Here is a 14,595-nt window from a genome sequence, read left to right on the forward strand (position 1 = left end):
GAAGTGTATAAGACCCTGAATATGTTCAAGTGGAAAGGAGAAAGGACCAAGTGGGTATTTAAGATTTACGGGTTGCCATTTGCAGACATGGAGAAATCCTTTTTGAGGGGAATGGGTAAACTTTGGAACACTGTCCGAAAAGGTGCTGGAGACACTGCCATTCAATATCCTTTCAACATTATTTCATATGCAATTTGGTAGATTCTTGTTCGCAAGGCAGTCAAAGGTCGTGGTGTGGTTGGGAATATGAAAATACTGGGATCAGTCATCTTATTGAATTATGAAGCTGATTCAGGGTTGAATAGTCCCTCGTCCAAATGGAGATGCAAGATTCTGATCTTTGAACAGAAATGGAACTCTTGTACGTTTTAGAACTTGAAGTGATGAGAGATGACCTTGTTGCTGGAAGTTGGTTAATTAATACTCAGGTCGGCTACGAGAATAGACTTCCAATACACGGCAAGACTTGCCCTGATTCAACATGATAAAAATGGCTGCAGACGTTTTAAGGGTTCTGAGGAGAGGAGGAGGTAAACACGTTTGCAACTTGACAGTATCAAGCTTCCAGGTTGTTAAGAATTTGAACCTTTTAGGAAAAGTTCTTTGCTAAACACTTGGAGTTTGAACATGTATTGTTGTCCAACCTTAGGCAATCACAGAGACAAGGAACTTCTCGACTGTCTTCAGGTTTTGCAATTTAAATAAAGGAAAGCTGACAAGGCCAATTATCCAAAAACTAATTGTGAAAGGCCATCATCCTCTTTAAGTTGCCATCAATATAAAATAATAACGATCTTGTTACACCTGGTTTTCTGACACTGAACCGGTTTTATTCTATGAGGAAACCTAGTGCAATTTGCAGAAAACACTGATGAGACTTAAGTAACAACTGATTTAATGATTTGTGAAAGAAACACTCTGAGACTGACTCTGAAAGCTCCAGGTTCAGCTGCAAAGAAATTGGTTTCCTCATAGAGCAGCCAGAAGTATATATCAAATGGTGTGCTGAATGGTCTTGAAATTAATCTGCAGTCTGCGATCTGAATCTGACCCCATCAATCTGAAGTTAATTGAGCTGTAGTTTGAGTGGGAACAAGTTTCTCCTTCACTGGATTGTCAAAGACAAGTAAATAAGAACTGTTCCTTTGGTTTTACTAGTTTGAGAAGTCCACTATTTTACTTAGCTTTAGTGTGGTTTGTGACACAACGTGAGATCTATTGGGTGTCTGTATGATTCAATAATGCTTTCTGTTTAAATCCAAGACAATCTGCATATGGTGAAATTTTAGATTTATTTTCTAATCAACGTAGTCATTTTTGGCTATTGTGCTGATGGCCAGTGTATCTTGGATGAAAAGTGGTTAAGTTGTGTCTAACACTTTTCTGCTCCTTGTTTGAACACTTCTGTTTGAGAAATGTTTGAGGATGACAGTCATCACCGTTCAACTACAATTAAAATGAGTTATTTGTTTGCTGTTGTTTATTCTGCAAAAATAGGTTGAGAAACTTAAGACATAAAGGAACTCTTCATTGAAAGGGCAGAACAATCCTTTAGAATATTGCTTTTCCAATATTTTTAAAATAAATGTTCTCTATAACATTAGCACAACAAAACAAATCTAATTGCAATATTAAATAGAGCTGTCTCAGAAAATCTTTCCACCAAAAATCCCAAAGTGAAATTGAACACCACTCTTAAACTTTCATGTTGACTGGTTCAGCGTCAAATCAATCAACACAACTCTAAACATTTGCTTTTAAAAACCAGGAGTAAAAGTTTGTTGTTGTAGATGCATTGTTGAAATTTGCAAGTCACTGAACAGGCCAGATTGCAAGTAGTGTACATTTAGATGAAAACTAAGATGCATTTTTTAAAATAAAATGTAGAACTTGATTCTGGAGTTTCTATGTTTCACCTTAGTACGGTCACAGCTGCTGTGATATCATGAAGATAATTTTTGCATTTGTCACAGTGGTAGAATCTAAAATTTTATTAAATAGATTGCTCTGTTTATTGAAACAACGATTGATCACGTTTCTTTGCAAAGATCATGAATGATTTGGTGATGTAGAGTTTCATATCAGAGGGAGAGTAATGCGTGGTTAGAATAAGCACCTTGGAAGCTGTTTACCAGAGAAGACTGAAATGTCTACATGTGTGTTTGCTGCTGTGGGAGTGCCAGTTCTATTTTGTTCATCTGCTCAATGTTTTAGAAGGAAGTGTGTTATGATTCAATATCCACATAACAAGCATTTTGTTAACGATATCCCAGTCTGCTGAGTACAACAAAGGGGCAAGTCTATTCAGCAGTGATCTGTGGGTTGCTCTTGAAATGAGAATCCATTTTGGAGATATCTGAATGAAAGTTTTCTCGTTATTTAACTCTGACTTAACTTGTCTCCGAAGCCAATTTGTTATTTCATGTGTTGATAATTCAACTCTTTTTTTTTTAAATCGAACCATGCTCGATTGAATCTGAAGCAATAACATTTGTTGTGCCTTAGGTCCATTGGTTTTAAATTTTGGCTTCCCTTGTGAAGTAGGTGCTTTGAAACTTTGTAGAGCCTTGTATGATTTCAGTTTGGTCATGAAGTTTGTAAGGGTTGGGCATGGGGGTTTTTAAGATTCGTCTTCAATAGAACTGTTGCATCAAGTAAATTGATTTCAAATACTGTATCAGGTTAGTTTTGTTTCAGGAACAATTATACATTCTTGTGGAGTAATCTTTCTGGGACACAAACTTGAAATACCATGATTATGAGCAAGGGAAACCGATGGAGGCTGTGGTTCTAATGTCCCTCTCCTGAGCAGTTGTTAGTATGGGTGTGCTTTGGTTCTAATGTTGGGAGCCATTGGATTGCACCGAAAATGTGGTGTGTCAACCCAGATAACACACTCTATCTGTTTGGAGCGGTGTTGGACTATGGCTGTGGAGGTACTCTTTAAATACATCCCTCCAAGCAAGCCAGAAAACATTACATCAGTATCATTACATCGTTGGTTCTGGGCAAATAGTTTGTAGTTCAGATTAAGTTCGCATTAATTTGTTAGGATCTTCATCAGATGAAATCTGTTTACACTAAAACTTAGGTTTTAGGTATGAAACAAACTCTAATGAAACTTAATGGACAGTAATTCATAATCTTGTTCTCACTGTTATGTGACTGATTTCTACAAGCATGTGTTTATGAATCACAGAGCCTCTGTCTTATAACACAAAGACTGTTTATCCACATGATGTGCAAGGGAATAGATGCTCTATTTTGAAGTCTGCGTCTGGTTTTGGTGCTGTTTCCGGTGTCCAGCACGCACCCGAATCTTCCGGATCTTCTTTACTCTTCTTCCCCGGGTCAACAGCACATTGATGGGCTCGCGTCCAAATTCTTCCATGATTTGCTGAATCCTGTGCCAGTTGGATTTGCGTAAATTAAAGTTGCACTCGGTGGCCTCATTGTCGTATCCCACATGACATACTCGCGTACTAGGTGCATAACCCTCTGCTTTCACAGTGATGCGATAGTCACCAGGGTTCAATATTCGCCAGTAGTCCCCATCAGTTGCTAGAAGAAATAAAAAGATGAAATCATACAAATACCTGCAAATGTTTATCACACCTGGTTATTTGTTTTTATGCAAGTACTAACCAAGTTAAATGAACCGTTACCAGTTTCTGAATGTGAAATGTGTAACACACAGCAAGTTAAGTTCTGACTTATATGGAGTTGCCTTGATCCTATGAGCCTTCCTCACTTTATTCTCAGCATTCCTCATAAATTTATCACATTTGTTATTTAGTCCATAAAAAGTGGTTATGAGATTTAGGGTCAAGGAATTCAATACCAGCAACAGCCTCTGCTTTCCAAAAGCCCCAAGTCAGCCGTATCTAGTTAAGCATGCTCTCTCAGTCCATGTCCAACAATGTTCTTTTTTAAAAAAAAATGGAAGAATTGCAGATGCTCTAAATGAGACACAAAACCAGAAAAGGTCAGCAGTTCTGGCAGCATCTCGGTCCAGTGACCCTCCCTCAAAAGGTTCCAGATCACCAATCAGGACAACAGAACACATCCATTACTTTGAATGTTCACTCCCCTGACTGCCAGCATACAGTAGCTTCATTATGTACCATTTTTAAGATGAGCTGTAGCAGCTCAGCAACTTCCAAATCTCTAACCATTACAAGCAGCAGAACAAGGTCTCCATGTGCATGGAAATACCACCATCCAGAAATTCCCCTTGAAACCACACACCAGGACTTTTTGTTCTTGTTCTGGAGCTGTGTTCGAATCTTGGAACATCCTCTCGAACAGCAGTGTAGGTGCATCATCACGCAGACCACAAATCAGAAGACAAGCTCACCACCACCCACCAGGGCAACTAAAAATGAGCAATAAATGTTCACTTTGCCAGTGATGCTCAAATCCTAAATCTGCAAACTGCAGTTTAATGAGTTCAGATTAGGTCAGGAGTTTAAGCAGAGAATTCTAGTGTGCTTGAGTTGATTCCTGTTCCTTCGCAGGATGAGACTCTTGAAGCAGATCTCACTTGTGGACACAGATGTTATCTTCTGCAAGATTGTGGATTCACCTTTCATTTCCAACTTGATTTTCACTGGACGCTGAGTTGGCATTTCAACTTGAGTCTTTTTTGCAGATCAGTTGGATCACTGCTGATCTGGGCCTCGCTTTTTCTGTTCCTACATATTCCTCCATCCATACACTTCTCAACAATCTACTGTTAGTGTTGATCGTTCCATTTGCCTATATCCAAAGCCTTTTGAGAAAAGTTATTTCATGGTTCTTCATTTTGTGTGCGTCCACCATTTTCATTTTTGAACAACTAACCTATCGTAATAAGATTATGTTCCCTTATTTTCTATTCACTATTTGTTCTGCACAACCTCAGTTATCCGAACATCAATTATTCCAATTTCAGATGATCTGAGCAAGATCTTGAGGTCCGCTATCCGTTATCCAAACAGTCCATTATCCGAACTTAGTTATACAAATAAACTACTCCTGACCTATCTTGTTTGGATGTTGGACATTCTATGTTCGGCGTCTTCTTAATCTATCTAAATTTATCCATGTTTTGGCCTCAACTCTTGAACCTCCACCCGAGCCTCGAATTGATCAATCTGTCTCACTTTTAATCTCCATCTCCATTCAAACACAAAAGTGTCAGAGATTGTCTGAGCGTATACAATACCGAGTCACTGACTGCAGGACTACTTGATACAATAGGCAATTTAGTCTTCTACTGCAACTTACTCTTCTCTAAGATCTTAACTGCCTTATTCTTGCTTAGCTCCAACATGCTTCTCAAATTTAAGTCTAGTAGCACTTTTTCAACATTTATGAATTGTCTCTATTCTTTTATAGGTTTGATGTCTGATGCAGTGAGCCTTTCTCTTTATTTTGGCAAACATAAGAGGTGCAGATAAATTGCATCAGTTGCAATTCTGCAGATGGAATTGTAATTACCTGTTAGTACGTCATGGTTTATCCCTTCTGTTGACACTGTTGCATTTGCAATTGCATTTCCTTCCAAGTCTCGAACAAATCCTTTGATGCCACGATGGACCTGAAATGAAATAATATGAACAGAAGATCCTTGTCTTCAAAATATTTGGCAAAAACATTCCTGGTTTACAAAATATTCTTATAACTTATTCACGAGATGAAGCCAGTAAACAACCCATGCTGTATTATTGGGGCATTTAAAAAATTTTGCTTGTGCTCATTGCCTTCTGAATCAGAACTTGAGCCTTTTTGAATGCTCCAGTTGTTTTCTTACACATAAAAGAATATTGCTTGGAGTATATAATAATTCTCAATAATAAATTAGTTTGTGTATATTAAGTTGTGGCTTGTTTTTCTGATAATTGTAGTTTCCACTTTGTCCTTTAATTTTAATTGGGCATGAATGCCTGCAGACAACCATCTTATTAATTCTTTGATGATTTCCGAAACTACAATTGAATTTTACATTAGATATTTTTATCCTTCTGAAAATTATCTCTTCCTCTTTTTCTCTTTTTTTTGGTGAGTGACCCAAACTTTCAACCATTCTATGTTCCCTTTATTTTCCATAGATGCAGCCTGCTGCCCTCAATGAGTGGCCATTTTTTATTCATGACTTTGGAGGTAAATATTAATCTTAGTAATCGCACAGTTTGTGTGTTCCTTCAATACCTGTTCCATAAAAAAGAGCAGTGCCTCCTGGTTGTTCTCCCATTCCTTTGCCAATTGACTCTCATGAGGGAATTTGTCACACCCGACATAAATGGAGAGCTGGAAGCAGTTCGTGTGCAGATAGGTGAAATCATTCATGGCTATGGATGAGAAGACATCTTGTAAGAGCGCTCTCACTGAAACATACCTCTTTTAAAGATATTTATTTATCCAGAAACATTAAATCTTTTCACAAACTGTGTCACTGACCAGACAACATTCTTAAATGGAATAACATGAAATCCCAGCTGTACCAGTCAATAAGACAAAGGCAAATCTGACTGGGGTTTTCACTTCACCTTCCTCCCTACCTTCTGTAAAACCCTTGACAATTGTGTTGATTGAAAATCTGTCTCAATAAGTGTTGAATATATTCAGTGACCCAGCTTCTATTCTTCTCTGAGGTCAAGGATTTCAAAGATTAAAGGATAGTTGACAGACAAATTCTTGCTCATGTTATTCTTAAATGGGAGGCCCCTTACTTTGAAATGGCCTGCAAGTTCTTGTCTCCTCTGCAATTGGAAGTATCCTTTCAACACTGACCCTGTTCAGCTTCCTCTTGACTGTTTCAACATGATCACATACTGATGGTTTTTTTAATATTACTTATAATCCATTGATTGAAGCAGTTATCTGTGTTACATGTGCTTATTGGCTTTTTATGGTTGATACAAACTCCTATCCGCTCCCTCCCTTTGCAAACCAACTTTATTTACTTCAAAACATCCACAACCCAATCAACCAGTTAACACAGACCCAACTAACGACTTTTGAACAGTGGTGGCATATTTCTCCACTCCCTGTGGGCTCTGACTTCACAATGACTGCAGAAACAAATATTGCAGATTTTTTAATCAACCTGTTACGACACATGTCTTGAGCAGGTACCATTGAACCCATGTCTCTAGCCCAGATGTCAGGAAAATAACACTGAACCACAAGCACTCGCTAACCAACCTCTTTTTAAAAACATTGCCACCTAATCACTCATACATAAGCTCTAATAAGGAGCACCTGCCATCTATGACATTTGGAATCTGTCATGATGTATTCTTAAAGGAACCATCATCTACAACATTAGAGACATGGGAAGAGGAATAGGCCATTCAGCCACTTGAGCATGTTCCACCATTCAGTGATTTCAGGGCCAGTCTGTGGCTTCAAATCATTTCTCTGCCTTTGGCCTATATCTCTGAATACCTTTACTAAACAAAAGTTTTTATATTTCAGATTTAAAATCAACAACTGATCTGGCATCAACTGACATTTGTGGAAGAGAATTCCAAACACACTACCCCACTTGGTGTATGAAAGTGCTTCCTAACATCGATCTTGAATGATCTGGGCCTAAATCTTAGACTGTGCTCCCATGTTTGACAATCTCCATCCATTGGAAATCAATAATCTTTATATACCCTATCTTTTTGAACTAACATCTTGAAGACTTCCATCAAGTCCTATTCAACGCTCAAAACTTTTCAGAAAATAGGCCGAATTTATATGATCTATCATTCTTGTAAACCTACATTGTATTTCCTCCAAAGACAATGTATCTTTACTGTGATGTGGTGCCCACATCTGTTCACAGTACTCTGAGCGGGGTCCAGCGAGGCTGTGTGTAATTGCAGCATAACTTCTGGGTCTTTATTCTCCAGTCCTGCTGAATCCTGAAATAGTTGCGCTCTTAAGGTTTTTTTAAATCATTCTGTTTAACCTGCCTCAGTAAATATTCCTTGAGCAATGGATACATAAAATGGCCTTTTATAATTTATACACATAATGTTCTCTCAGCAATGTTGTGTTCAGTGAAGAAGGTTACCTAAGGTTACAAAGAGATCTTGATCAATGGGCTGACGAGTGGCAGGTGAAGTTTAATTTGGATAAATGTTAGGTATTGCATTTTGGTAAAACAATCAAGGGTAGGGCTTATGTGGTTCATGATAGGGCCTTGGTGAGTGTTGTCGAACAGAGAGACCTATGGGTTCAGGTAGATAGTTCTTTGCAAGTTGTGTCAGAGGTAGGCAGGGTGGTGAAGAAAGCATAGAGCGTGCTTGCCTTCATTGCTCAGACTATTCAATACAGGGGTTGGGATGTCATGTTGAGGTTGTATGGAGTGGTGAGGTCACTTGTGCAGTCCTGTGCATAGTTCTGGCCTTCCCTTAGCGAGGAAGAATATTAAGGGTTCAGAAAAGATGTACCAGGATGTTGTGAGGAATGGAAAGTTTGAGTTTTTGGATCGGCTGGGACTTTTTTTCACTGGACAGTTGGAGGTTGAGGGATGACCCTATAGAGGTTGATAAAATCATGAGGGGCATAGATGAAGTAAATAGTAAAGGTCTTTTCTATAGGATGGGTTCATTCAAAACTAGGGGGAAAAGTTTTAAGGTGACAGGTGAAAGATTTACAAGAGGAGCAACTTTTTCAAACAGGGTGATTCCTGTGTTGAATGAACTGCTGGAGGAAGTGGTAGATGCAGGTTCAGTGACAACATTGAAAAGACATTTGGATACGTATTTGGATGGGAAAGGTTTAGAGGAGTATTGGCAAAATGCAGGCATGTGGGACTAGATTAATTTAGGAAACTTGGTCAGTGTTGACTAGTTGGACCAAAGGGTCTGTTCTATACTGTGTAACTCTGACTCAATGATAACTCCTGTCAGAAGATTGCAAGTTTGTTCCTGGTTTTGTCCTGTGGATCTATATCCATTTCGAAATGGTTTCTGGTTTGTTAAATTTATTTAGTGACAACACTCGTAACCACCAGAGGGCAAGTTTGACATCACTCCGACTGTGTGCAGCACCATGAGGCCAAACCTGCTATCTTCCTTCGGAGATTGTTGCAGCCTGTCAGCTTAAAACTAACAAGGTAAAAAGCGATCATTTGTTGTAGTCTGCTTTGAACTATGTTCTGGACTAGTGGTGTTGGAAAAGCACAGCAGTTCAGGCAGCATCCATGGAGCAGTAAAATTGACGTTTTGGGCAAAAGCCCTTCATCAGGAATACAGGCAGAGTGCCTGAAGGGTGGAGAGATCAAAATCCACCCTTCAGGCACTCTGCCTGTATTCCTGATGAAGGGCTTTTGCCCGAAATGTCGCTTTTACTGCTCCTCCGATGCTACCTGAACTGCTGTGCTTTTCCAGCATCACTAATCCAGAATCTGGTTTCCAGCATGTGCAGTTGTTGTTTTTACTTGCTTTGAACTATGTACAACCGAAAATGTATAATTCTGCAGACATGTGTTGTTATGATCAGATTTGAGAAAGCGCTTGACAGTGCAGTCACTGCTGTACTTCATGAAATGTGGCTCATTGTTTGCCCATACCACACGAAGGATTTGGTTGAGGGGTACATTGATCAGTAATTACCTGCTGTTCTTCAAAATCATGCAATACAATATTCTGTGTTCACCGAAGTAAACATTTTGGGGCCTTGGTTTAACAAGAGATCTAAAAAGCCTCTCCAATCATAAAGTTCTACGCTCAAGTTTCGTCGTAAAGTCCTGGATTGGACTTCCCATTGACTCATGTTGGTGCATTATAAATGTACAATAGAGTGATTCTAAAGCTGCTAGACGTAATGGCAAAGGCAACTGCTATTTATAACATATGTTAATGTACCAAAGGAAGAATGCAATACAAGGTCCAAGAAATATTCAACTCTTCGAAAATTCCATGAGCTTTTCCAAATTTTTATCAAATATTCATTTTGGAAATTTTAAAATATACTTTGTTTCAATAAATAATCCGAAATTAAGAAACTTCCTTTCCATAGCCCCCACCTGAATGTGTTTAGAAATGATGCTTAACTATTTTGTAAAAATTCAGTCACCTTATTTTACTGGAGTATGTTTTTCTCTTTGAGATCTCAGGCATATGACAGAGAGGGCAACATCTTTTTGCCACTTAAGTTTCAGTTTCTCAAACAGCAGTGCAAATCCTGGCGACATCCATCGCTCCTAATTATCAATTAGCAACTGAAATCCTTTCAGTAGCCTGTAGGTTTGACAATTCTGGCCAAGAATTACTATTTATTATTGGCAATATGATGTGGATATGATTGTAAGTAATTTTATGTGCTGCTTCGAGAATAGTGATTTCCGTTAGAAGAGTTTTAACTTGGGAATAAACTTGTAGTTTTGCTGTCAGTGCAACTTAATTTACATGCAATAAATCATATTTACATATTCTTCCTGTTTATGCAAGGTGTACCCTCTTGATTCTCTGGTAAAGGAATCTTCACAGTCCACAGACCAGTGCTTACAGCTCATTTGTGCGTAAATCCCACATGTCTGCCTCTATGATATTGTGGATTATATTCCTGTATGGTGCATTGTGCTATCATTCATACTTACTGCCAAGAGCTGACTGCCATGCACCCCCATTGATGATTCCAAAGCCATTGGTAAAATCATCAGTGTGACATTTGCCTCGATATGTTTCTGTCATAGTAAGATGTGCAGAAGCATAAGAAATGGCCAGCCATTGGAATATTGCATCATCTGGTGTTTCCATGTAACGTATCTTTTCGCCTTCATCTTCCTCATAATCGTCTCTGCTCTGTAGCCGTCGCCTCACCTCTTCCTCCTCCTCCTCCTCCTCCTCTTGAGGTTTACCCAGGTTGTATGGGAAAGTCACCACTTGTTCCCCTCCAAGGAAATTGGCGCCAAGGACAAAAGGGATTTTTTCTAACCATGTTATGATAGCACGTGTTTCCATCGCAACCTGAAAAAAAGACTAATTGTCAAGATTGATTCTAAATTTTGTGCTGTAACAATGTGAAACTAATTTTTTGTTTCACAGTTAACATATCTGTTGACAGTCTCCCTGCATCAATTCAAGAGGCTGTCTTTTCTCATCTCATTATTTGATGTCAGTCACTCTGAGATTACGGAGAATCGACGTTTTGGGCATGAGCCCTTCTTCAGGAATCCTGAAGAAGGGCTCATGCCCGAAACGTCGATTCTCCTGCTCCTTGGATGCTGCCTGACCTACTGCGCTTTTCCAGCAACACATTATCAGCTCTGATCTCCAGCATCTGCAGTCCTCACTTTCTCCCACTCCGAGATTACCTGAAGATTTACTCAAGATTTACTCAGATATAAACAGAATACTATATGTTGGAAATACTCAGTAGGTCCATGCAAAGGAAGAGCAATTGATGCACACACATTGTTTAGGTTTAGGGTTGATGATATTTTCCCAGGATTGAATAACATTCAAAATGACAAATTTTAATCAAATATAGAGGCTGGTAAAGCATTGGGGCTGAACTGAATGAAAGGTATGTGATGGGGTGAAACGCAGGAGTTGTTCAATGACAACTGGGTTCATTTTTCCTTCATGTGAAAATGACCATCGTTATCACATGAAATGTTTTGCAGAGTTCTGGTGGGTATGTGAGTGACTGCTTAGGCCAGTTTGTGTCTGGGAGGTTCTGTTGCAAAGATGTTCGGATATTCAGACATGAGAGTCTTGGACTGATTTAAGTATCTGGCTTGGAATTTCCCCTCCTTGTATTTTCAAGTGGGAAACCGGGCAAGACAAAAAGAGGTGATCGTGGGCACTTAAAGAAACAAAAGGTAAATCCTGTTTGGTGAAATGGCACCTGCAGACCTGCTGTTTGAAAATAACCAAAGGAGTGGTCATAAACTGAAATTGCCGAATTTGATGGTGAATTGAATACTGAAAGGGGAGCTTGTGCAATTAACAGAAGATATTTCAATGTCAAAATTGATGGCTGTAGTTGAGGACAATTCTTATGGAAGAGAAATCCTTTTGTGTTGCTGTGTGGGAGAAGAAAGGCGAGACCAGAAGGCAAGTAGAATAAATACAATTGAGGGCATCCAAGTTGAGGAGGAACAACATACTGGTGTGTATAGTCTGTGGTATGCTCGGAGCAGATATGAAGCAAGCAGAAAAACTGGGAAAATGGCATAAAATACTTGTTGCAAGCCAAGTGGGAATAAGTACCGTATATACTCATGTATAGGTTGATATCATGTACAAGTTGACCTCTTACTTTGGCCAAAACATCTGGTATTTTTGATGCATCTCGTGGATAAGTCAACTCTAGTTTTTCAGGGCTCTCTTCCTGACCCCATATGGAGCCTAAAAGGGCATGATTTATGCATTTTTTGATTCAAATGCTATACCTGCATCATCACATGTCATGTGCACCAGTATATATTTGCACAACGTGATTTTCAAATCATTAAATTGAATGTTGATAACTATAGAAACTAAATATATACTGTATATATTTATTTACGTAATATTTACTTGCATATATTTGACCTGTGCATGCAAATATCCTGGTACCTGCTGGCCTGCCTACTAACTTTTGTGTAGACTACATGCACTTTACAGCACTGATAACTGGAATATGGTACGAGAGTACCGTTCCACCGTGGTTGGCAGAATGGAGGCAGTTACTTTGCAGATCAATATTCAATAATGGCCATAATTCTTTCTCCTTTTGTTTGTTATTTTGTACAGAGATCTGATTCTTGGCCATTTTTTGACTCCTGTCAAGCATGAATTTCATCCCCTTGAAAACAATACCTTGTGTCGAAGTCGACTCCCTATTTTCAGCTTTTAAAAAGTCTTTAAAGACCTATATGTGAGTATATGTGGTAAATCACCAAGTCTGTTACCCTTCCTGTAGGTATCACCTGATTGGCTGAATACATCTGATCTTCTCTTTACTGGGAGATATATAATATCTGCAGTACTTTAGTATGAAAGTCTCCCTTCACTCCTTGAGTTCATCCAGGTCAAACCATTATTTTCTGCGCCCAGCCAGACTATTTCAGATATTTCTTGCCCCATTTTTTTCATCGGAATTGTTGATTTAATGAAGAGCATTCAGATGAATCAACTCCTGAGCCCTTCCTACAAAAACGCCACATATCTGCTGCTTACTCACCGCGCCTTCTTCTGCTTGGTATTCCTCTGATATCGGAAGGTGGTGAGTGATGGCTTTTCGAGCACCTCTTGGTTGGTCTTTTGCGCCCCAGACCATTGAGGTGAGGTCTGGAAAGTTGTCACTGAGGTCATGTCCTTCTTCTGTCCAGTGCCCCAGCGCCCAGCTGCTGAGTTCTGACCCCTGCGGCATAAGTAAAGAAATTTATTTTCTGTATTCTTGTTTTTTGAATCTTAAGGGACTCATCATGAATGGGTTTGCATCAAAGTCTTTATTTAATTCACAATTTTGGAGACTGCCAATCCAATTTCATTAAAAACTGCAACAAATTGATGCTAATTTGTAATTTTACTCATGAAGTCATGGAAATAACATAACACCCCTGCCTGAAGCTGTACATTGACTGAGAAATACAACATTCAACTTTGATCATACCAGACCTGAAGTCGCAATCAATAGTACAGTTGTCAGTTGTACATGTGAGGACCCATCAACCAGTTATTTCCAATCAGTTGCTTACTATTTCATGAGCCAGTTCATAACCATCTGGATTGAGAGAGGGTACAAGGTGTATCCTTGTGCTATCGATTATATGTGTGATCCGGGGATTTCCATAGATGTATTCCTTACACAGGAATTGCATTAGTAGCAGTAGTAACTCCCGGCCTAATGCTTCATTCCCGTGCATCCCAGCTGTGTAATGAAATTCAGGCTCCCCTGCAAAACATTAATTTATCAAGTGTGAACACTAATACAGTGTTAATTCCGGAGAAAATAAGCCAGAATAATTTCAATCTTCCAACATAATCCTGCATGCAATTCTTTTCACTCCTTTGACTGGTGAAAATATTTGCCAGACAGTAGTTCCAAAAGAATAAACACAAAAGCATACAAATTATTAAGAAGAATAGAACAGTTTCCCCCTCGAGCCTCACTTGTTAACATCATAGCTGATCTTTTTGTGCCATCTGACTCCACTTTCCCCTCAATGGGGTGGCATGGTGGCTCAGTGGTTAGCGCTGCTTCCTCACAGCACCAGGGACTGGGTTCGATTCCCACCTCTGGCAACTGTCTGTGTGGAGTTTGCACTTTGTCCCCATGCCTGAGTGGGTTTCCTCCAGGTACTCCGGTTTCCTCCCACAGTCCAACGATATGCAGGTCAGGTGAATTGGCCTTGCTAAATTGTCCGTAGTGTAAGGCACATAAGACAGGGGTATATGTAGAGTGGGGGGATGGGTCTGGGTGGGCTACTCTTTGGAGGGTTTGTGTGGACTTGTTGGGCCTTGTTTCCATACTGAAGGGAATCTCGTCCAATTTAATCCTGTTCAAACGTCGACCAAATTCAGCCAAACTAATAGTCTATGAGCCGAACTGCATTGCAGTCTGTGTTAGAGTTCCAAAGACATTGATCCGCAGAGGAAGATATCCTCCTCGGCTCCACCT

The 14,595-nt window shown here is 39.4% G+C and overlaps 1 protein-coding gene across 1 annotated transcript in view; it reads right to left on the bottom strand.

The window, feature by feature from the left end:
- Positions 1-1,452: 1,452 nt before the first annotated feature.
- The window catches only part of LOC140459682 (inactive carboxypeptidase-like protein X2), an 80,565-nt gene continuing 67,422 nt past the window's right edge, over positions 1,453-14,595 (bottom strand). Inside the window, exons 15-20 of the mRNA XM_072554040.1 lie at positions 13,673-13,869; positions 13,156-13,335; positions 10,583-10,952; positions 6,193-6,332; positions 5,482-5,581; positions 1,453-3,561 (exon numbers count right to left, since the gene is read on the bottom strand). Of these exons, the coding sequence (XP_072410141.1) occupies positions 3,260-3,561; positions 5,482-5,581; positions 6,193-6,332; positions 10,583-10,952; positions 13,156-13,335; positions 13,673-13,869 (1,289 nt within the window). The 3' untranslated portion in view covers positions 1,453-3,259. The remainder of the gene's footprint in view (positions 3,562-5,481; positions 5,582-6,192; positions 6,333-10,582; positions 10,953-13,155; positions 13,336-13,672; positions 13,870-14,595) is intronic.

This window comes from Chiloscyllium punctatum, chromosome 35, assembly GCF_047496795.1.
Source record: "Chiloscyllium punctatum isolate Juve2018m chromosome 35, sChiPun1.3, whole genome shotgun sequence".
Classification (NCBI taxonomy): domain Eukaryota; kingdom Metazoa; phylum Chordata; class Chondrichthyes; order Orectolobiformes; family Hemiscylliidae; genus Chiloscyllium; species Chiloscyllium punctatum.